The sequence below is a fragment of the Pyrus communis genome, chromosome 12 (genome assembly GCF_963583255.1).
Source record: "Pyrus communis chromosome 12, drPyrComm1.1, whole genome shotgun sequence".
NCBI lineage: Eukaryota > Viridiplantae > Streptophyta > Magnoliopsida > Rosales > Rosaceae > Pyrus > Pyrus communis.
The window spans coordinates 21,978,226-22,002,164 of record NC_084814.1 but is presented as its reverse complement, the minus strand read 5'-3'; the positions used below and the strand labels follow the sequence as shown (position 1 = coordinate 22,002,164).

Genomic DNA, 23,939 nt, shown 5'->3' with positions numbered 1-23,939 from the left:
AACTTGAAAAATAGACTGTTCAACTTGTTAAAGTTCGATGTGGTGTGGACCCCACAATTAATCCTTATTTTTATAAAAAAATGATGATCCATTCTCTCTCTCTCTCTCTCTCTCTCTCTCTCTCTCTCTCTCTCTCTCTCTCTCTCTCTCTCTCTCTCTCTCTCTCTCTCTCTCTCTCTCTCTCTCTCTCTCTCTCTCTCTCTCTCTCTCTCTATATATATATGTGTGTGTGTGTGTGTGTGTGTGATGACCAATACTAATAACTGTAGTTAAAACATATAAATATAGACTTCGTTTGAATGTACTTTTAAAATGACTGAAAGCATTTTTAGTGAAAATCTTTTTGGAAACAATCTTTAATAAAAATGCTAATAAATCCTGAAAAAGCACTTAAAGTGCTTCCTGGAAGAAGCACATAAGTGGTGCTTTTTGTAGAAAACATTTAAAGTGCTTTTGGAACCCAATAATATTTTCTCGGGTAAAGTACAAAAAACTACCTTAACTATTTGGGTCACAACAGTTTTATACCTCATCTTTTAAAATTGACAATGTCATTCCGCATCTTACAAATTTGTGACAATGTCATACCTCCGTCAATTTTTCTGTTAGTTTTTTTGTTAAGTGCTGACATGGCTTGATTCAAGACATACTTTCTATTAAAAAATTATTAAAAATTGAAAAACAATTATTTAATATTTTTTAAATATTAAAATAATAATAAAAAGTAGATTTAAACAAAAAAAAAAAAAAAAAAAAAAAACCCTCATTTCTTCCCTCCCCTCCCCCTCCTCCCTCCTCTCTCCTCTCCCCATCTTCATCTTCTTCCCCCACCTGCAAATCCCAACCAAAAAAAAAAAAGAATCCAATTTGTCTTCCCCCACACCCACACTCAATTTCCCCCACACCCACACCCACACTCTTCTCCATCCTGCAACCTAGAAAAAAAATAAAAATAAAAATAAAAAAACCCAGATCCCGTCGGGCGGGATCTTGAGTGCGCAGAGAAGGTGGAGGATGGGTGCGGAAGAGAATGTGGAGAATGGATGTGAGTGGTGGATTTGGGGTTTGATGGGTTTTCAAAAAAAGTTTTTTTTTTTTTTCCCTCTTCTTCTTCTTCCCTTTTCTCCTTCCGCAGGGAGTTGACGGTTTTCAAAATTTTTTTTTTTGTTTTCCTTCCTCCTTTTTTTACTCTTCTTCTTCTTCTTCCTCCTTCTCCTTCTCCTTCTCCTTCTTCTTCTTCCACAGGGGGGTATTGATGGGTTTTCAATTTTTTTTTTCTTTTCTTCCTCTTCTTCTTCTTCCTCCTTCTCCTTCTCCCTTCTTCTTCTTCCGCGCCGACCGGGGGCGGGGGGGGGGGATTTTTTTTCCCTTCCTCCTTTTTTTCCTCTTCTTCTTCTTCCTCCTCCTCCTCCTCCTTGTTGTTCTTCTGCAGGGGGGTTGTTGGGTTTTCAAAATTTTTTTTTTCTTTTTTGGGTTTCCTGCCCCGGGGGGGGGGGGGGTGTTGGAAGAAAATGAAGATGGGGAGAAGGAGGGACGAATTGATGGATTTTTTTTTTTTACTTTTTATTATTATTTTAATATTTAAATAATATTAAATAATTTTTTTTTAGTTTTTAATAATATTTTAATGATTTTTTAATAGAAAGTGGATTCCGAATCAAGCCACGTCAGCATTTAACTGAAAAGTAAACGGCCAAGTAACGGAAGTATAACATTGGATCAAATTCTAAAGATGAGGTATAACATTGTCAATTTTAAAAGATGAGGTATGAAAGTGTCGTGACACCAATAGTTGAGGTAGTTTTTTGATATTTACCCTATTTTCTCTAAAAGCGCTTTTAATCATTTTAAAAAGATATCCAAACGAGCTTCTATATTCTCCGTGTTCCTTTCATGCCATGTTTTATGTAGTGTTCGATCTTAAGAGCTTCCCTTATTCTTTAGGATCATTGATTACTAAAACAAAAATTAATCAAATAGTGCAAGTAGCCAAGTATATATCCAAATTCAACCAATTACTTATAAACGTAGGACTTTATATGCATGGCCACCGAGAATAATTTGCAACTCTTCACATGAAAACTTTAACCTACTGTTTTCCAGATATATATACCAATTCAACCTATATGAATTAATTCCCATAAAAAAAACCTACATTCATTGATGTTTCTTTAACTTTTAATATATACCAATTCAATCTTGATCTACATCATCATTGGATATTTATTTTGTTTTTTTTTTTCTTTTACATCATCATTCAACAATAGTTTACAACGATACATTTATAATTCAAAGATTAAAAGAATAAATTAGTATTGAACTCATCATTTATCACATTTGGAAACTAAAAACCTTTCACCGTTGTGTAGTGAAATCTTGATGTAAATCATTAAACATTGATTGTTAATGGCTCAACTTTTATCTCACTTTTTCTTACCTTTGAAAAGAAGATTAAAATATAAACAAGAATAATATTTGACTACTCAAACATGAGTAGGAATTCTTACTCAAAATTCTTAGTGTTTTAATCACAGAGCTTTGTACGTATGATCAAAATCGTTCATACTATGAATCACATTGTAAATATCATCTCTGCAAAAAATAAATTAAAACTAAGGTCGTTTAGTCAATATATTGTAGTAAATACATAGACGATTCATAATACTTTTACCAATACCATTCATTTGTTTTTAAACAATTTGATGACTAAACGACCTTAGTTTTAATTCATTTTTTGCAAAGGAAATCTTTATAGGGTGATTTATAATATGAACGATTCTGATTATAAACATGAAGTTCTATAAATTGAGAACGAACAATTTTGAGAAATTTTGAGTATGAATTCCTACTTATCTTTGAGTAGCTAAGTATTGTTCTATAAACAATATCTTCTAGATAGTACGAGAGAGAAAGGAGGGTTATACTTAAATTTATTTTTTTAGTTCAAAATTCATTAACTAAAAGGGAATACGTACAACTGGAGAATATAGTACTAACAATGAACCTCGATAAAAATCTTGTCGGGGATTTCAACCTGGTCGAAAAGAAAAAAAAATGTCTCGCACTTAACTAGTAATACTATCCTCAAACAAAATATGAGAGATTACATCGAGAGGTTGCTCAAACCACGAGACTTGGTGTCAAACTTAATCTTGCTAACTACCTTACTTGTCTCTCTTCGATTGAAAACGAATCCTAAAGTGGGATATATATGATTGTTAATTTTGTTTGCTAAGGATTCAGTTAATCTTGTATATAGTAAAGTCATACAAACATGCATGCGTTCATACTTCATATAATCGATTGGTTATTAGCCTCTATTCTATTTTTTGAAAAAAAAAAGAAGAAAGGGTCATTGCCGAAATTTAGAATAAAAAATAACCACAAATTAATGAAAATCTCAACACATTAAAAAGGAAAAATATTATTTTGACAAAAAAAAAAAGGAAAAAATATTATAAGTCGACAGAACTTCTAAATAATTAAGAAGAAAAAAAAAAGTATTATAAGTGAACAGAAATTATTAAAAAGGAAAAATCTCAACACATTTCAAAGCAAACAAAACGATGAAAAATGGTGTCTACATAAATGTGACCGTGTAACCGAAGAAAAATGTCCAAATCAGTGCGTTGTCATTCTCCGGAGAAGAAGCCTAAAACATAATTCCTTAATTTTCTCTGTTTTAGTGGATCATTTTATAACAGGCAGCAGAAAGCTTTCGGTTGCATGATTGCTTTTGTCTTCCCACTTCCCATCTCCCACTTCTCACCCGCATATTTAAGCCAATTAATTAATTTCAGCTTCCCTCAAGTGAGTGGTCGGTAGTGCCGTGTGAAAGAGGAGAGCCAAAACTCTAATACCGACTACATTCATAAAAGATATACATAAGCACAAACGATAGTGGTTTTGTTATACAGTAGAAATTGCACAGATGTTATCGATAATTGAGGATGAATTTTAAATTTGTATAAATTACGCGATATTAATTAGGATTGGTTAAAAAGTCTTTGAGTCTTCTTATATGAAAAATTTGAACCATCGTGTCAAAGCGATCAGCTTATCCCTTAAAGAGAAGCTATACTTCAATGCAACATAACAGTGTTGCAAATATTTTTAATACCGTTCAATTACTGTTATTTTACCATTGATGAACGAATTTATTTTTTATTGCATTTCCCACTCTCTCCCTCAGCTCATCATGTAGTCTGTATATAATCCAATGCTAAGAGAGCGAGAGTCGTACATTTCTAGTCACCTAGCACTGTCTTAGTCAAGAGAAAATCCTTTCACTCCAGAGTTTTTTTTTACGAAAATCCCTTCTAATTCTCTCGCATTTGCCATTTACTCCCTCAGAAATCAGTAGCTACTGTTCTGAGCACATTGGTGTCTCACTCTCTCTGCGCCTTTCTGCCATTTTTATACAGAAAACTCTGCTACCTCCCAGGTGATGTAGCTGCAAGCTTACACATCGTCTGTGAGTTCTGAATTTTCTGTGCTTTTTTTGCTCCACTCCCAAAAGGCAAAGGGTTTTTCTTGAATAATGTAATCTCGAGTAAAGTTTTCTTCTTTGTTATATTCGCTATTTGGTTGCCCATTTGCTCAAAAGGGTTCTAAATTATCTGTAATTTCAGTGATGGGATTTCGCTAATCTTGCTGCATAGAATTCCTTTGTCCAGTTTTTTTTTTCCAAATTTTGAGTCTTTTGTTTTGTTCTATCGTAAAAAAGAAGCATTTTCTTTTGTTTTGTGAGTGCCCATTTGCTTAAAATTGTTCTAAACTATTCCAAATGCTGTTTATGATGATGGGTTTTCGCTAATTTGCTTGTTCTTTCTCTGAAACCCTCAAAGTCTGAAACTTGATTGCGATTTTCGCCAGTTAAAGCTCGCAAATTTGTACCAAATATCTGGTGTTTTAGCATTTATATGCACCTGCCTTTTCTGATAAGAGAAGGGATGGATCTCAGCTTTGTCCAAGTGTACCGCTAGTAGTGTGACTTGAGCACATGGGAAATGCTGGCTCATTTCGATAATTTTCGAACTTCCTGATCGATTCACAGTGAATTTGATTCGCTAATCCTTGTCTGGTACAAGATATGGAATCTAAGTAGCTCAATTTGCCAACTGGTTCTTTTGTTCCTCATAGAAATATATACCACATTCTCTATTGATTCCTTGAAATGTAAATTTCACACTTCGTGTATCTGTTCATTCATATATAGACCTCATTAAGGGTCTATCATACTGCAAAAATCCAATGACTCAACACTTTTCTTTCCCGCTTGTTTTTCACCTTCGAAGCTCTATGACGGTCAAGAAATCTTTCTCTGTCTGCCCGTAACATCGTACGTTTTATTTATATCCTAAAGCAACCTTAGAAACCATATTGGCCTCTCGAGTCCCTTGTTTGGATCTGAACTTTAACGACCTGCTTTCTTGTCACTCAAACAAGAACTAGAAAAGTTTCCATTTTCTTCTTGTTTCCAAAGTATTGGACATATTATGGAAGAAACATTTGTTCCCTTTCGCGGGATAAAAAATGACCTCAAGGGGAGACTTCTGTGCTACAAACAGGATTGGACTGGTGGTTTACGCGCGGGAATCAGGTTCGTATTTCTCATTTTTATATCACAAAAACAGGATACTTTTATGTTTCTAATGAAAATCATCTGATAAGCATCTCAGCTTAGGAAGCTTTTTGTCCAAACAATATTTCATATTGGCACTTCTGTATTGTACCTTACTCAAGTTATTATGACCATTATCTTCTTTTGTGTAGGATCTTGGCGCCAACAACATATATATTCTTTGCTTCAGCAATTCCAGTTATCTCATTTGGGGAACAGCTCGAAAGAAATACAAGTTGAACAATACCCTTTTATTTTTCCTTCCCTTTTCACTGTCGTGTCCTCTTAGAATTTTTCTTCTGGAGTTAATTTTCTGAAAAGTGCTGTATTTATGTATATTTACAGATGGAAGCTTGACTGCAGTACAGACTCTTGCATCCACATCACTTTGTGGCATTATCCACTCAATTGTTGGAGGGCAGCCCCTGCTTATACTAGGGGTGGCTGAGCCAACGGTATTGATGTATACATTTATGTTCAACTTTGCTAAGGACCGGAAGGATTTGGGGCAGGAACTCTTCTTAGCCTGGACTGGATGGTTATCTCTAGAACACACTGGAAATCTTAACATTACAAAGCAATTGATTTTCTGATGAAACTGAACATTTTTTTCCCATGGTATGGGTATCTAGGGTATGTATGTGGACAGCCCTTTTGCTATTCTTGCTGGCGGTTCTGGGTGCGTGCTCTATTATAAATAGGTTTACGCGTGTTGCTGGTGAATTGTTTGGTCTGCTAATTGCAATGCTTTTTATGCAGCAGGCCATAAGGGTGAGTTTTCTTTATAATCCTTTACTATTAATTTATCAATCTTAATGTTGTATACTAGAGTTTTAAACCTTTTGAGATTTAATTATACATGAATTCCAAAAGGATATCTCAATTTAATAATTTCTGGGGTGGTGTTATTTTCGGGAACAAAAAGATTATATTTCCAGGATCTCTATACTTCTATGCTCTAGAACTGTTCTCTTCATTTTGAATTCAACTTATGAAACCATTCTACAGGGACTTGTGGAGGAATTTGGCATACCCGAGAGGGAAAATCTTAATCAGACTGCACTCCAACCTTCTTGGCGGTTTGGCAATGGAATGTTTGCACTAGTTCTGTCATTTGGCCTGCTTTTAACTGCATTGAGAAGCCGTAAAGCTAGATCCTGGCGTTATGGAACAGGTACGTGGAATTTGCTTTTGAGCTTTAGTAAGAAGTTGAAAGATCAAATCATGTTCATTTATAATGCATCTCTATTTCTCTTATGAAAGGTTTAATTGAATCTCTGAGAATGGTCAGTTTTGTACGTCTACTGTGTCAACTATATATCTTAGAAACATTCCTGTCTGGCAAATGTTATAGGTTGGCTACGGGGATTAATTACGGATTATGGAGTTCCATTTATGGTGCTTGTTTGGACTGCTGTTTCTTACATACCAGTAAATGATGTCCCTAGAGGAATCCCAAGACGACTGTTCAGTCCAAACCCATGGTCTCCTGGTGCATACTCAAACTGGACAGTTATCAAGGTGAGATTGTAGAGATTATTTTCCGAACACTTTGTACAACACTTCCATGACATCTAAGCCTTACATCCAACTGGATGTTGCCAAATTTGTGCTTTCTTTCCTTTAAATCCCAGCTACCTACTCATGTTGTTTAATTGTCCAGGAGATGATGAATGTACCTCCATTATATATAGTTGGAGCATTTATACCAGCAACTATGATCGCTGTGCTCTACTACTTTGATCACAGTGTTGCATCTCAACTTGCCCAACAGAAGGAATTTAATCTAAAGAAACCGGCTTCATATCATTATGACCTTCTTCTTCTGGGTTTTCTGGTAAGCTGCTTCCAGGCCAGCTAAATTGAGATAGAGATTTTACCTACTCATATATCTTGAAGGTTCTCCTTTAAATTCTGATTATTTGCTTCCAGGTCATGTTATGTGGGCTTATTGGCATTCCCCCTTCCAATGGAGTAATCCCACAATCTCCTATGCATACAAAAAGCTTAGCTACTCTAAAACATCAGGTAGTTTAGTTTTCTGCATAGTGAGAGTTAGCTTGTCTTTTAAATAGCGGAATGTTCACTCACAAGATTTTGATAAGCATACGAGCTTGCGTGAATTAGTGTCTTTTGGAGACATTTGATGGGTCAATATATGGATATTAGGACTCTTGATACTTGCTTCTCACGCTGCTACTATTGATTCTCGCTGAGAGGACATCTCTTAGTCATTCTTCTGCTTCCCTTTCGAGTGTGTTTATGCAATAGTGAATACTTTATTGTGATTTTAATATGTTAATTAATAGAGTGGATCGGTTCTTTTCTGTGGAATAGCTTTTGCGGAATAAGCTTGCATCAACAGCTCGAAATAGCATACGCAAAAATTCAAGTTTGAGTGATTTATACCAAAGCATGAAAGATACATACAACGGAATGCAGACTCCACTAGCCTACCAACTTCCATCTGCTTTGGTAAATCTATCTACTACATTATTCATGATTGATACAAAAGTTTATATCTTTTATCCTTCTGCTTTAAAATCTGTCATTCGAACAGGGACTAAAAGAGCTGAAGGAATCCACAGTCCAATTGGCCTCTAGTGCTGGCTACATTGATGCCCCTGTTGATGAGACTCTTTTCGATGTGGAGAAGGATATTGACGATCTTCTGCCCATTGAAGTAAAAGAGCAACGTCTCAGCAATCTGCTTCAATCATTGATGGCTGGTTGTTGTGTAGCTGCTATGCCTGTTTTGAAGAAAATCCCAACATCAGTTCTTTGGGGTTATTTTGCTTTCATGGCGATTGAAAGCTTGCCTGGAAATCAATTTTGGGAGAGGATATTGTTTCTTTTCACTGCTCCAAGTCGAAGATACAAGTAAGTTGGTACTTTCCCTTGTAATGTAACAATGATTCTTTCACTAAATACTCTTCCGCATATTGCATATTGGAAATTATACCACATGGTTTGCTTCAGAATTTCTAGATATGAGTGCATGGAAACATGTTTTAGAATCTTAAAATTTAACTTCCTCAGACTTAAATATTACCGTTTTTCTTTATCTAGATCATGACTTGTATTTTCAAAGCGTTTTTCTTTATCTAGATCATGACTAGTATTATCTTTGAAGAATTGTCAAATGGTAACCATCATCCATCTTGCTAGGGTGCTGGAGAAGAATCATGAAACCTTTCTTGAGACAGTGCCTTTTAAAACAATTGTGGCCTTCACAATGTTCCAGACGGCTTACTTGCTTTTGTGTTTTGGCTTAACATGGATCCCGATCGCTGGGGTGCTATTCCCATTGTTGATCATGCTTCTAGTCCCGGTGCGGCAGTATTTTCTCCCCAAGTTTTTCAAAAGAGCTCACCTTCAAGACCTGGATGCTGCAGAATATGAGGAAGCCCCTTCCATCACTCTCAACCTGTCCCTTGAAGTGAGTTATCTAAATCCTTTCATTCAGTTCATACATGAAAAAATTGTGAACATCTTGAATTCTATATCACGAAAATAAACCAGAGTTGGACCTTGAGTTTCGATCAGAGGGGTGTATAAATCCAAAGTTTGGATCAGATTAGAACTTGTGCTATTCAGATTCTATCCTATTAAAGTGCTTATAGAAAGCCTTCATTAGCTTATCTTTTAGAAATTCTTGTGCCGATGCTGATGTTTTCTATGCATGACAGGATCTAGATCTTCAATCAAGAACCACTAACATTGACGGTGGGGAGATGCTTGACGAAATTATCACAAGAAGCCGTGGTGAGATCCGCCACACTCACAGTCCAAAAACATCAAGTTTGACCCCTACTCCTCCAGAAGGTAGCCCGCGGATGTCACAGTTAGTGTTCAGCCCCCGTTTAAATGGACTGAGAGGAGAAAGAAGCCCCCCTACCGAGCGGACAGGACTTGAAACAATACAGGCTTCTGGACGAAGCTTTCATGGTTCTTCAAGCTAAAATTGCGACTCTGGTGAGATTATTCTTGGCAATGGTCTCGAGAGGTTATGTACTAAGTTTATGTGTAACGAAGTGTCATCTTTTTCGGTGTGTTTCTAACTTTTCGTGGTAACGTACGATGTTTATCATTGTTCTTGTCTCTCGATTATCTGGTGGGCAGAGAAGATGATTACAATAATGCAGGAGCTGTAACAATTTTCTCATTCAAACTAAATGCGAACTGTGCAGTCTATCTCAATATTTCCGAAAGTTCATAGCAGCGTCTTCTTTCAATCATTTGGTTTTCAGTTTTCCGAAGTAAAAAACACTGAATCCGTTGTATTCACCAATCCTTACCGCAAAACTCAGGCATCGTCTGTCTGAATACTTGAGACTTGAACCGCTCGTTTGGTGCCTAGGATTGAACTGAATATTCTCGGAATCCGCTTCTATTCTTATCATGTACCACTCCAAACCTTTGATTGATATTTGATGGCGATGAGAAACAGATTGCATAAATACTCGACGGATGATGATGATCTAGGATTTGCATTAAATGGTGGAATATTGCATGCTTACTCTCCACTGGAAATGGTTTGGAGTATCTCCCCAAGTGGCCTTTTAGTTTTGTAAGCTTATCTTCCACTCAGTTTTATGGTACGGATTAAGATTTTTAACCCACTTTTGGGGACCCAGCAACCCAGCATTCATACCTAACTAAAGTTTCCCATGAAGATGTCACCTTTGTTTAAGGGTCACTTTACAGCCACTCAAAGCTAATGTAAAACTAGTGACACTTTCAATGTGTAAGCATCTGATTCGAACAAAAAATCTCGTGTGCATGTTGTTTTTTTTCTTTGTCACATTGAAGAGAATTCAAACATATTCTAGTCCTAATTCATTACCTCACCTTCTTTCATCACTTTAAGTACCTCAAGAATGTTATTACGGGAATGTGAAATCAATCACATCACTCGTGTGCAATAATAATCAACCCACTCGACACTCATTCTTAACGTGGGGTAAGATGCTAGTAGATTATGAAAAACATGAAAGAGATAGAGCGGTATTAGAAATTTAATTAGTACCTTAAGAATTAACAAACAATTTAGAATGCATTCTTGACGCAACACGAAATACAGGATTACAAGCATAATTCCTTAAATAACCAGAAGTTTGGAATCCACCAGTTTGATAGAAATTTCAGACGATTGTTTGATTAAAGATTGAATTGATGATTACAATGAATTAGAAATAATATGGTTCAAATTCGCTTTTGACGAGAATTGAACCTAAAACCTCTCATTTACGAATAAAGAAGAATACCACTTAACCGTAGTACTAAGTATCATTTTCTTTTATCTTCTCCTACATCACTTCTGTTGGTGCAGCACATTGGTATATTCTTGTATGGAAAATGACTAATAAAGCCATAGACCGTCCAAGATGCCAAATCTACAAAGAACAATGCTTTTATTTGGTCCGTGTTCAGAAACGAGTTGTCGTTTTACGTACGAAAACAAGAGTCTCAACCGTCAACCGAACGAGTCAACAGTAAAAAGCGTAGGAGCAGGGAGGAAGAAGAAGCAAGAACGATGAGGCCTGAGATCGTGTTGTTCGGAGACTCAATCACCGAACAATCCTTCCAATCGGGTGGCTGGGGCGCCGCTCTAGCTGATTCTTACTCCCGCAAGGTCTCTCTCTCTCTCTCTCTCTCTCTCTCTAACTGTTATGGTGGATCAGTAAATGTTGGTAATTTTTGGTGATGGGGTTTGATAGGCCGATGTAAAAGTTCGTGGGTATGGCGGGTACAACACGAGGTGGGCATTGTTCTTGCTGCAGCACCTCTTTCCTCTGGTAAATTCTTTTCTGCATTCTCTGCAATTTTTACTGCATCCTTTTCAAAGGTAAAAGCTTTTCTGGTTTGTTGGCATTGGAATTGCATTTATAGGGTTTTATTCTATTTAGTTTTTTGTTAATTAAATTGGGTTTTTGTTCGATTTCTTGCTCGTATTGATTTACGTTTCTCATTGTGCATTTGATTTCAGAAAGTCAATGTCTTTGTTTGCTAGTATTTGATAGTATTGCTGATGAATCAAGTTGTCTTGTTGAGATGTTAGATTGGATATGTGATAGTATGCATATGACTGAGGGAAAAAATGATGATTTTGGAAGTGTTTGCGAAAATCGTAGAAGTGATGGCCGCGATATGTGATAAAAGGATAGGATTGGATTGATGTGGAAACGTTTATGGAAGTGACCGTATCCCAATGTGAATGTGCAGGATTCTGATAAACCTCCTGCTGCTGCCACGATTTTCTTTGGGGCCAATGACGCGGCTATTTTAGGCAGAACAAGCGAGCGGCAACATGTTCCTCTTGAAGAGTACAAGGAGAATCTCAGAAAAACTGTTCTTCATCTGAAGGTTCAAATTTGTTTACCTTTCTTATGAATATTTTAGTTTTTCCAATTCAGTCTTCATCCTTATTGTTTGATAGATGCTATTTTAAACTTGTATAAGATCGACATCATGGGTAATTTACTTTTGGAAGGACCAAAGGAGCTATAACTACCAATGGTATAAGGTTGATAACCCAACTTCTACCACTGCAAGCATGGGCTCATGTCGGGGTTTTGATTGCAGGAGTGTTCCCCCACCATTTTGATTGTGCTTATTACTCCACCACCTGTTGACGAGGATGGGCGTAATGAATATGCACAGTATGATTTATTCTTCTCATTTCAAAATTTACTACACACACATAATTGTCTTGTTGTTGCTCTTCGCAACGTTCATGTGATCGGTACCTATAACATTTTGATTGTGTAATTGGGTTTCACAGATCTTTATATGGTAAGGATGCTAGGGAACTTCCAGAAAGGACGAATGAAGTGACAGGAGTTTATGCAAAGAAGTGCATTGAGCTAGCTGAAGAAATGGGTCTCCGCTCCATCAATCTTTGGTCCACATTGCAGGAAACAGAGGGTTGGCAGAAGAAATTTCTAAGGTTTGCTATCTTTGAAGCTTCAACTTGTACAGTTTATGAAACAATTTAGCATCAAGTGGTTGCAACCAGATCTTCCCTTGCAAAAGAAGCACTATTTACGGATTAATGCCTTGGATTCTGCCATAATAGTCAGATCAAGATCATCTAAATGAATTTTGTGATTGTTAGAATGGGGATCGAAGTTATATGAAGATAAATATACTCTAATTTAGTCCTCGAACTACTTAATTTACATTTTTTAAGTGTTTGACAGTGAGAGATTGAATAATCTGTCTTAATCCATTTTTCTTCCATTGCAGTGACGGGTTACACCTAACACCAGAAGGCAATGCTGTTGTCCACCAAGAAGTCGTCAAAGTTTTCACCGAAGCATGGTTTTCTGCCGCGGAAATGCCTTATGATTTCCCTCACCACTCAGAAATTGACGGGAAGAACCCTGAGAAAGCTTTCCAGCAACGATGCATATAACTAAAACTTTCGATTGCTTCAAGTTTTACAATTTTTCAGAGTCAAAAGCTATTTTGGCAACTTGAAACTTTTTTCCCCTCCGAAACAAATCGCTTCCTTTGGAGACATGACATAGAGAAGTGTCATTCTTTTTTTCCCTATCTGCTTGATTAGTATGTACGACAAAATTCTCTACGGGAAACTTGACACTTTTTTCCATTTCTTGTTCATTCAAGATTGTAAGAGTGAAATGTATTTTGTATTCGGAGATTGAGTTGTGGGTTGCTTGGCATTTTGTCTTTGTTACGAGCGATATTGGGGATGATGGATCCGAACAGAGGACCTCGGGTGCAACGTAAATGCTCTTAGGGAAATAATTCTCGAACTTCATTTTTCTTCCCTGCTTATGCCCTTGATTCTTCTTTGATTTATTCAGTCTGAGGGGGCTTAGAACAAAATGGAAGAATGCAGAAAGAGAAAACATGAGCGCGAAAGGGTATTTCCCAGCTCTTTTATATCTTTCATTAAGTGTGACATTCCGAATTTTAAGTTTTAAATTTTAAATTCTAAATTTAATGAACAACAGTTAAGCAAAAGAGGCAATAAAAATGCTTGGCGTTATGCAAACCATTACAATTAACAGTGGCGATTAAGTCTAATAAATTTGAAAACTTCTGAGAGTGAAGTCTTTCTTAACGACTTTTACTAAATTAACTTCATTGATTAGAGTAAAACCGAGTTTTACTCTCAAGTTTGTCCTAATTGACTTTTACTTTCTTTGACCATAAACCAAAAGATAGGAACAAAATAAAGGCTCATTTGGAAAGTGCTTTTAAAATGATGGAAAACACTTTCAATTAGAGTGCTTTTAGAGCCAATCTTTAGTAAAAATGCAAGTGAATCATAGAAAAACACCTAAACTGGTGCTTCTTGCAGGAAGCACTCAAGTGCTTTTGGAACCCAAAAACAATTCACCAAAAACGATTTCAGTCATTTTAAAAGCACTTCCAAACAAGCCATAAATAAGGAAAATGAAATTCACATAACAATTTTTTGCTTCTGCACACCCTTGTTAATTTTGTTCATTAATTCTCCATTAAGGTAGTGTTTAAGATGAGAAAACGGGGTGCCAAAATCATTTCCGACTGAATAAACCTTACATAACGCCATTACAATACTTAAGACTCCAGTTAATAGATTTAATTACAGTCGGGATGATAACAAATTAAAGAGAAATTTATAGGACCCAAAATTTGAGACCAACAAAGAATCACTTGTGGCAAAAGTATGTAAATTTAGCTACGGCAACCAACCCTGACCGTTGGATGAAGCAAGATCAACGGTCAGGATCTATCCTTAAAATAAATGCATTTCCTCCTCCACCTATTAAGCAAACAAAAGTACAACGGTGACAGCTCCCAAAACAGAAGCTGCCCCATTTTTTCACTACTAAACCCTAACGCATTTTGCTTAGAGCATCTCTAATGGAGCCCAACAAGCTCAGAAAAAAACTCGTCTCCCAAATCCACGTTCCATTGCTCGCGCCGGAAACCTATGTCAAATCTTATGCTATGAAAGATGAGTTTCTCTTTGAAACATCTTCGTCTTCAAAGAGAAGCTACAATTACCTTCAAGATTTTCACCACCTTGATCATCAATTTCATGTCAATGTCTCCTCTTCAAACCCTATGTTTGGGACCCACACCCCATGTTTTGATCCGTACAGCGACACATCCTACCCGTACGATCAAAATTCATCACATCAAGATGTGAACTTTTACGAATGTAAGCCTCTAAATGTTGCAGAAAACAATGGGGGACATGGCCAAGTTTTGGACAACTTCCAAGGTGGATCCTACTTGAATTTCCCAACTCATCACAGATCATCAAATCCGTTTGATCATGTGGTGGGAACTTCATCTCATAGGAGAGCAACTACTTTCCTGCCGTTGGATTGCACTCAAGATATTATACCCATGAATTTTTCGGTGCCGGATGAGGTCTCCGGCATAAACAATGCAGACCAAACTCGGTACCACAGAAAATTTGGGATGAATGGTAAAAGCGAAGTTACCGGAGTAACAAGGGGGTCAACGGTGAAAGGTCCAAAGAAGTCAAATGTGGTCAAGGGTCAATGGACAACCGAGGAAGATAGGTAAAAACTGAAAGATTTCACCAACAAAACAAGTAAAAACTGAAAGAAATAAAACTTAAAACTGCATTTTGGGTTGTTTAAGGTCTCTAATGATGTCAAATTTGTGTTAAACAGGCTCTTAATTCAACTTGTTGAGCAATTTGGAGTCAGGAAATGGTCTCACATTGCTCAGATGTTGTCTGGGAGAATTGGGAAGCAATGTAGGGAGAGATGGCATAACCACCTAAGGCCTGACATCAAGGTATTCGATAATTGACTGACTTATGATGGTTTGGGATTGTTTCTGGAAGAGCGAAAAACGCTTTATAACAGCCAAAAGTACTTTAGATTATGTTTGCTGAAAATTTAGAAGTGCTTATGTGTCATAAGATCGAGAAGAAGCACTTATGAGCAGAAGTGTTCTATAAAGAAGCAATCCCAAACATGAATGATCATTATAAAACTAGACATGCTAATTGCGTGAATATAGCTTTTGGGTTTGCAATTCACTTGACGAGTAATGCTACATGAATCATGCGTACATTCATGTATGGTTGTGTAGCGTGACATTACTAATAGTTACTGACGTAGTAACGTCGTGGTACAAATCTGATACAATAAGAAGTGATGTAAATGGTTTTATTTGTTTTGCAGAAGGATACATGGAGTGAGGAGGAGGACAAGACACTGATACAAGCTCATGCAGATATAGGAAACAAGTGGGCAGAAATTGCAAAGAGACTGCCCGGAAGGACTGAAAACTCCATCAAAAACCACTGGAACGCAACGAAAAGGCGACAATATTCCAAGCGAAAATGTCGATCAAAGCACCCTAGGGGCTCCATTTTGCAGGAATACATCAAGAGCTTAAACCTAGACTCGGCAAGCAACAGCACAGGGAGGCAGCGAAAGAACAGTTCAGCTAGCAACAACAACGGTGGCGGCACCAGCACCAAAGCAGCTGCAGCTACGTATCAGCAGCCACAAACCAACGTGGGACTTTTGTGCGCAAATGATCAGTTGGTTCCGAGCTACAACTATTTCAATGAGGACCCCGATTTTTGTTTCGACGAGAACATCTTCGAGGAAGGGTGTAGCATCGATTCTCTGCTCGATGACATCCCTTGCGCTGCTGCTGTTGGTGAGAAGAACAGTAACTTTGATGGTAAAAATGAGATTGATTATGATCATGTTGATGAGGGTAATTTTGATGAGAAGGATTTTGAGATGGAGATGCAAGTGGATTTGGAGAGTAATGAAGTGAAGAAGGAGATGGATTTGGTGGAGATGATTTCTCAAGTGAACTAATTAAGCTGAAGTTTCATAGAGTTATATATATTTAATATAAATTTTGAAGAAAGAGAGAGGGATGCAATTGGCTTTGAAGTCGATCGAGTTTTAGTTATCAGGGAAGTGTAGTACGGTAAAATTTTGAATGTAACAGCAAGTATATTTCCATTTTTCTCATCGCATGATGATCATATGATGAGAGATAGAGAGAAATGGACATATCATGATTACACGGTTTTATTACAATAACCTAATACGCAGGTTAGTATATGGTTTATGATTAATGAATAATGGATATGTGAGTTTATTCATAATATACGTACTCTCGCTGATAGCTTATGTATCCGTTAATGTTTTAAAAGGCGAAGGCATGAGTGAGGTGTTTCATGTATAATCCCGCCTGCCTAGGCGAAAATTTTGATATGTGCATGAGACCTAAATTTGTTAATATATTATATAAAACATCTAAAAAAATATAATACTTTGTAAAATAAACATTCATTATCATTCAAAAGTGCACAAATAAAAAGATACTTATCTATCTATCTATCTTGTATATGAGAAAAAAATAAAAAGTAAACAGAAAGAAAGATAGTAGGGTAATAAATGTCAGCAAAGTGGACTCAGTTTAAGTTTTAAAATAAAAAGAATCCAGATTTCTGCAACTAAAAGAAAAAAGAATGTCAATCAAAAACTTCAGACGCGCCTCGACCACGCCTACCTTCACTGGGCATAGACAATTTCATGGTCGCCCCACCTTTGAAGCCGCCTAGGCGCGTCTTGGGACGTGTTTTTTTAAACACCAGTATGTGTAAGGGGTTTTGAATGTATCACCTACGTGTTCTTGCAGTTGCTAATAATGCTTTTACTTATTAATTAAGTAGGGTTTTAAAGTGTTATAGTTGTTTTAGACCAACTTGAACATTGTGCCGATCTAGGCATGCCGTGACGTGCAAGCATGATTAGGTCACATAATCCCAATGCACATTGATTTGTGTTGCCCAAGTCCGACAGTTATTTGGCGATCGATAATTTGACGTATTCCAACCCACATTGATTTGTATGGATGAGGATCCTCTTCGGATCTTTTTATGGAGATGTTAGGAAATTTTACATTCTAGTCGTTCATCGTATATTATATGTTCAATTTTCGTTAGATATTATTTATGTTTAATTTTAAATAAAATTTCAAAATGATTTCTAATAACACGATATACGATGAATGACTACGATGTAAAAATCCCTAAAATCCTCAAAATTTGAATCCGGATGGTATCAAAATCCAATTTTTACGACTAATACAAGTTTCGGTCTTAGAATTTTTGACCAAATGTGCAATGAAATATTCAATCAATCGTATCCGATAGTGAAACAAACTTTGTATACCGATGATGAGTTGCATTTGGAAAAAGGAAAGCTATTTCAAGAGATCAACTTTCAAGTGTGACGGTCACATTGTCACAAAACATGTATACATATACTTACTGTTGTCCTACCATCACCACCACCTTCTTCAATGGTTAATCCTTTTTCGGGGTTACGTTCTACACCCAAATGGTGAACCCCTAGAAAAATTCGATTACAACTTGAAACGAGAAGAACGGAGGATATGATACTTCTCGTCACATCATGTGGTCCAGAAAAATATGAAATTCTAAAACAAAAACAAAAATACAAGAGAAAAGCAACATGAAAATATTAAGAGCCCGACCACTAATTAGGTTCCCCTGCCTGACCTACAATTAAACTGCAATTTTTCATCCAACTCCAACAGCAAAGAGCAAAATCTCATTGCGCTACTTCAAGCGCTCTTCGGCTTGGATTTAATACGCTTCACCCTTGAATATAGGAAAACTCCGGTAAGCGCCACTCCGGTGCCTGCATTACATTGAAACAAGATTATATATACTTTCGTATCAAGAAACGTTTCTTGTAACTAAAGTCAGTATCCAGCATACAGAATCAATTTTTACATCCTTGGGAAATGAAAATCAAGCAGTACAAGTAATATTACCGAGAGCGTTAATAGGTGAAACGGGTGTCCTGAAGAAGAGAACAGAGCTCACAATAACCACCACACGCTTCACGCAATTACCCACAGAATGAGTAACAGGTGATACCCTCTGCAATATCATGTACGAAACCTGCATTGTTCACCAATGGTCAGCAATTTACACGAGTAAGCAGCAGAAAACAAGAGGAAGCACCCCCTATGTTTAGGAAAATCAAGCATCAAACAGGAAGGTTCCAAATACAGTTAATACACTTCTAAGTTCTAACTATTCCTCGCATATTTTGCACCCTGAAATTTTTCGATCTGATTTAGTAATTTTACTCTTTTTTAATGCAGAGTACAAATTTATTTTATCCTAAGGTGGCTCCTCAACCCCATCCCATTCCCAGTTTTAGAACCCACAAAAGGGAAAAACAAAATCAAAATTGAAATTTGAAGTCAGCACGAGCACGATCATGACAGGATTTCAAGAAAGTTCATAAACAATCATTGAAGAAAACATAAAAGGTGAGCAGTTAAGTTTGGGGCATGAACAAGCTAAGAAGAATTTTCTGGTTAATTTGACTTGACAAGAGATTGAAAGTATTGCACATACTATTAAACGATATTTTAAATGTGACTTTCCGTTACCTAAAAATACTTTTTCAGTACTTGAGGACAAGTATGTTGAACATCAACAATGAACTCAATGCTCTAAACAAAAGCTCAAGAGAAGCCCAGAAAAATCGATAAATAAATGAAAGGGATATTAAACCACAAAACCAGATAAAAGTCTAACCTGCTGATACGCGTGGAAGCAGAGTGCAGCAATGAAAGACCTAATATATAATTGTTTTACATTCAGACCCTGTAATTGGAGAGAAAGAGTTAATCAGTTTCAAGTATAATCTACAATGACTCTGTCGCAATGCAAGCTTTAGCTCGTAAAAAGATACTCACAGCAGATTGCAGGACTGCTGGAGTAAATTTCACCCCTTCCATGAAGATACCCACAGGAGTTAACAAGAAAAAGGACATGACTGTTATAATTGAGAAGAGTGTAATGTTGTCCATATTTGCCTGCTCAAAACAAACTGCAGGTTACGAATGGCATCAAAGACAAATAAGAAACATAGAAGAAGTAAACATGTGTATCTATTCAGTCCATGAGTCCGGTTCTCAGGTGGCCTGATTCATGGTCACCCACCCTTGGATTTGATATTAAGAAATGGGATTAAAACATTAAAAGCATGTCCATTTATTCTTCACCCTCGATATCAAATCCAAGGGTGAGTAACCGTGCATTCCTTGGCCACTATGTGATCTGGAGGACATTTCTTTTCAGTTCATTTTCTTACCAATCAGAAATTACCACCTCACTACCACTACAACAATAACCAACACAATAGTACTTCTGACATAAAATATGGAAAACATATATTACCTCTTTCTTAACCATGACCTTTTTGCTAAGGACGTTACGAGATTGGTTTGTCAAGTTGGAAGCCATAGCACTCCAAAATCCAGCCCTGTTCACAAACAAAACGATGATTATATCAAATAAACTTTAATGCATGCACAAAATTCTTGATTGATCAATCATCAATCAAATCTAGATGTTGTGACTCTTTGTCTCTGTTTTCGGCATTATTTTGAATTTACCATGATTTCTTACCAATTAAATGAGACCTCAGTAATTGATGCCAGTCCCACTCCACCAACGATTGGTATCAATGAAGCCACCACCCATGGAGTGGGTATCTATATAAGCATCAAGACATATAAGATAAATTGGGCAAAAAAATTGGGAATCAATTGAAAAATAGAAGCCATAAAATCCTACAATTGGATACATAGTCTTCTGAATTCAAACAAGTTTTGGAATTTATCATTTGCACTAAACTAAAAACTGCAGTCAACGTACGCACAATAAAGAATTTTAAAATAGCATATAGACAGATAAAGGGGCAAAACTATATGAAAATCCTTACCTCCCCGAGAAACATGGCTGAGAGGATAACTGAGAAAAATGGTTCACTAGCTTTGATTGTGTGAGTAAACGAGACAGCCACTTTCCCAAGACTCATATTAGTAAAAAGGTTACCCAAAGTATGCACAATCGCCAGTGGAAGAATTGCTGCGAGCTGTTGACAAGTTGCTTAAAATAAGAATCACTTAAATGGAAATCAATAACCCATATATCTGACCCTCGACTTAAATCAAACTAGTATCTACCTGTGCACCACTAACTCTCGGTTTCTTGTACAGATTCAAGCCCCACATAAGCAGAACAAGCACAGTCCCAACAGCAAATTGTATTCCAGTGACAGTTACTGGGTATGGGAACACCTTCAAGACCTGTAAAGAGAAGTTTCCTTAATCAAATACTCCCTAAATTGCTTGTAATCAAACATAATGTACTCCTATCTCGATCCTTATATTTCGGACTGTTCAAATTTTTATTGAATTGGAGTAGATTGCATGAAGCTTTACATTCCCTTTTTATCACCTTAAAATTACATCTCCTTCTATTCAGTTAATGAATAAAATGCACATTTTACGGGGTTTGTTTAGAATTACATTTTAAAATAACTGAAAACGCTTTTAGAAAAAAAAAAAAATTGTAAAAGCACTCTACTTTGAAAGTGATTGATGCATGAAGCAATAAAGTGTTTTTTTTTTTAAGATTCACTTGCCTTTTACTAAGGAGTAATGATTGGTTCTAAAAACATTTTTCATCAAAAACGCTTTCAACCATTTTAAAAGTTACCTCAAAAGCGTTTTCAACCTCTTTATATTCAAAAAATAAATTCGAGCAGACTTCCTGTAAAGTAAATTCCGCCAAACCAAACAGAATCTACCCAAAAAAACTAAAGGATTCTAACAATGCATTTTCACTAAAAGCAAACAAACTCACAGCAATCACTCATTTAGCAATTAAGAACACAAGAAATCCAATAAGTAGAAGCAGAAGCAAAATACGCAAAAACTACCTGCTTGTTGTAGATATTGAACCAGATGTTGAAGAGGAACCAGAGGCCAAACAACGCCCCGAGCTCAAGCGTTTTGAACAAGCTGCTTCCAGATTCAGTGCTCTCTTCGGCGGTCTCCGCAGTGGCCCGAACCTCAAAACGCTTCGTTCCGGCATCGGAATCGACTAACGGTACGGACGTCCACGGCCTGAGCTTGAAATCAGAGGAAGACGATGACAGAGACCAGGATCGGCGCGGCAGAGAAGCGGAGAGCGCATCATTGAAATTGTGCGGCTTCGAGGAGGCCGAAATGCGTATCGGATCGAACCTAGAGTTCACGGCGGGGCTCGCCGACGGCCTCCAAGGCTTCGGAAGGCGGAGGGACGGCGTGAGAGTGAAGGTAGCGCTCTGCATTTTCGATGCTCAGAAATGGAGTCTAAGAGCGAGATGCAGAGAGAGAGAGGGAGGAGAGAGAGGGAGAAGGAAGGAAGGCCTCGAGGAGTCCGTCGACGGATCGAGATTTTAGGTTGACGAGGAGCGCAGTGCGTGTATGTAAAACGGAAATGAAAAATTAAAATCTCAATAAATATGATTTAAGAATATTTCGGGTCCTTACATAGAGGATCAGAAGAAGATCCTCATTCTTACCATGCGTCGTTTTGAATTTTCCTTTTTATTATTTTTCGTATTTATGGAGATTTTTTAATTTCTATGGAAATTCGATTTCTTGGTAGGTGAAGGGCATTTGCTTTTAAATAGTTTTATTTTTTTATGTTTTTTTCTTTCCTTTTATGCAATTTATGTGTTTTTTTCTTAATTTTTATGACGTTGGCTTGCTTTAAGAAAAATAAAAATTGGATGGGGCCTAGTAATTGACATTTTGGTGGGGGTGGGCGGCTTGGAAATTAATATTTGATTTTCAATCTTTTATCGTGGGAAAGTTTTTTGTATCGAAAACTTTTGGGTAGAGACTCAACATATTTGTTAATTTTGACCGTTGAGGTTGCTCTTTCGAGAAATTTTTAGTTGTAACAGGGACATAAATGATACATCACGTGTTTTTATGCAAGTGATGAAAAATTTTAATTTTTAAATTATTAACCTTTTAATTTTAGTTGTAACGGTTATACTTAAAAATCTCTCATTTCACTGAACTGGCAAACTTTGGACCTGCAGATTTCACATCTACCAAGGGAGGAATAAACCATCTCTCCCGACTATCAAAACATGCATCTTGCTCACTCATATTTATTACAAAATTAGAGAAATCTGTATAAAGTGAAAAAATAAGCGTGAAAATTATTTCTTAAAATTTTAAGGTGTACTTGAAATACAGTCATATATTGGTATTAATTAACATGTTGATGCTTAAGAATTAAAATGCTTCCACATCCCTTCTCTCCTCCCAAGTTTCCATTTTCCCGTCCACATACATAGTTATACTTCTTTCTCCTTTGTTTCCGGTCCACCCCACTTTGTCGTAATATGATGGCCAACAAGTCTAATTTATCATATTATAGCATTAATACAGATATCATAATATCAATAGATTTTTTAGTGTGTTGGGCACATGGCTCAAGGGCTGAAAGTTTAAAAAAAAAATCTCAACCAATTGTATTATGACACTTATATACTAAGCCGTGTTCCTGGCACATTAAGAAATTTCTCTATAATATCAATACAATATCATGTAACAGTGTTTCAGTTACACCAAAAAATGAAAACTTTATATTTTCTAACAACCAACAATGCCTAGTGGAGACAAGTGTTTTGATGGGTGGAATTGTTGTGGTGAGAGGAGTCATGATGAGAAGGACAAATTTGAGAGTACCACTTGCCAAGTACTTGTCATACCAAACCTTGTTGGTTGGAGACTTTGACCGCCTCCTTTGAGCTTTGGATTGGCTAATACCAATTTCACTATCATACTAATGTGTCTTATAGGTAATTCTTTGTTCTAAGTTGAATGAGCAACTTGACTTTTTTTTAATCAAAAGTTTAGAGGTTTGGTTACTTTCACCACCAACGTTAGGGCATACTCACGAGTCCATGACTTTGAGTTGGAAGGACTTACGTGTGGTATCTAACTGTCCATTGTTAATAGTATGGATTTACGTAGGAAATTATAGATTGTGAATCAACAAGGATTGTTGGTAGTGAGACTCGAACCTTAGTAGGGCGTCACACAAAGTAAAGACTTTACCAATTGAGCCAACCCTCGTTTACTTGATTTGAGTAACATTCATTGATCATGGACTTGGATCTTCCAACTATTTAGTTTGTTCAAGTCTTCTACCTTTCCACCACTATGGTAAAGGGTCACGTGATCCTTTAATGGAGGACATTTTCGTAAAATTGCCTCACCCACTACTTGGGTCACTAGCCCCACCTTTTTGCTAATACTTTTTCCTCTTTGGTGATACATTTTCCTTCTTTGGTTAGAGAGATGTGAAAAGGCTAAGGCCTGGCAATGGGGATTTTGGCAAGAGAGATTCAGTTCTACTTAGATTAGGACTCTAAATATGAATTTC

General features: G+C 36.8%; 4 protein-coding genes across 4 annotated transcripts; 3 read left to right on the top strand and 1 right to left on the bottom strand.

Moving 5' to 3' along the window:
- Positions 1-4,262: 4,262 nt before the first annotated feature.
- Positions 4,263-9,860, top strand: LOC137710521 (probable boron transporter 2). The gene is made up of 12 exons (XM_068449564.1): positions 4,263-5,602; positions 5,776-5,858; positions 5,969-6,161; positions 6,256-6,394; positions 6,632-6,797; positions 6,978-7,144; positions 7,287-7,460; positions 7,556-7,651; positions 7,961-8,098; positions 8,184-8,503; positions 8,792-9,062; positions 9,313-9,860. Exons 1-12 carry the CDS (start codon positions 5,499-5,501, stop codon positions 9,583-9,585), a joined length of 2,124 nt encoding a protein of 707 aa, XP_068305665.1. The 5' UTR covers positions 4,263-5,498; the 3' UTR covers positions 9,586-9,860.
- Positions 9,861-11,032: 1,172 nt separating this feature from the next.
- On the top strand, positions 11,033-13,414 carry LOC137711363 (GDSL esterase/lipase At5g62930-like). Its single transcript, XM_068450591.1, has 6 exons — positions 11,033-11,258; positions 11,344-11,421; positions 11,849-11,989; positions 12,209-12,285; positions 12,408-12,572; positions 12,872-13,414. Exons 1-6 carry the CDS (start codon positions 11,160-11,162, stop codon positions 13,038-13,040), a joined length of 729 nt encoding a protein of 242 aa, XP_068306692.1. The 5' UTR covers positions 11,033-11,159; the 3' UTR covers positions 13,041-13,414.
- A 1,089-nt stretch (positions 13,415-14,503) lies between these two features.
- Positions 14,504-16,461, top strand: LOC137709926 (transcription factor MYB98-like). The gene is made up of 3 exons (XM_068448908.1): positions 14,504-15,174; positions 15,289-15,415; positions 15,808-16,461. Exons 1-3 carry the CDS (start codon positions 14,504-14,506, stop codon positions 16,459-16,461), a joined length of 1,452 nt encoding a protein of 483 aa, XP_068305009.1.
- A 1,402-nt stretch (positions 16,462-17,863) lies between these two features.
- LOC137710459 (triose phosphate/phosphate translocator, non-green plastid, chloroplastic-like) lies at positions 17,864-21,992 on the bottom strand. The gene is made up of 9 exons (XM_068449481.1): positions 21,430-21,992; positions 20,672-20,794; positions 20,428-20,580; positions 20,112-20,197; positions 19,881-19,965; positions 19,397-19,516; positions 19,236-19,304; positions 18,458-18,587; positions 17,864-18,321 (listed from the first exon to the last, which is right to left on the bottom strand). The coding sequence occupies exons 1-9, from the start codon at positions 21,820-21,822 to the stop codon at positions 18,245-18,247; spliced, it is 1,236 nt and encodes a 411-aa protein (XP_068305582.1). The 5' UTR covers positions 21,823-21,992; the 3' UTR covers positions 17,864-18,244.
- Between the last annotated feature and the right edge of the window lie 1,947 nt (positions 21,993-23,939).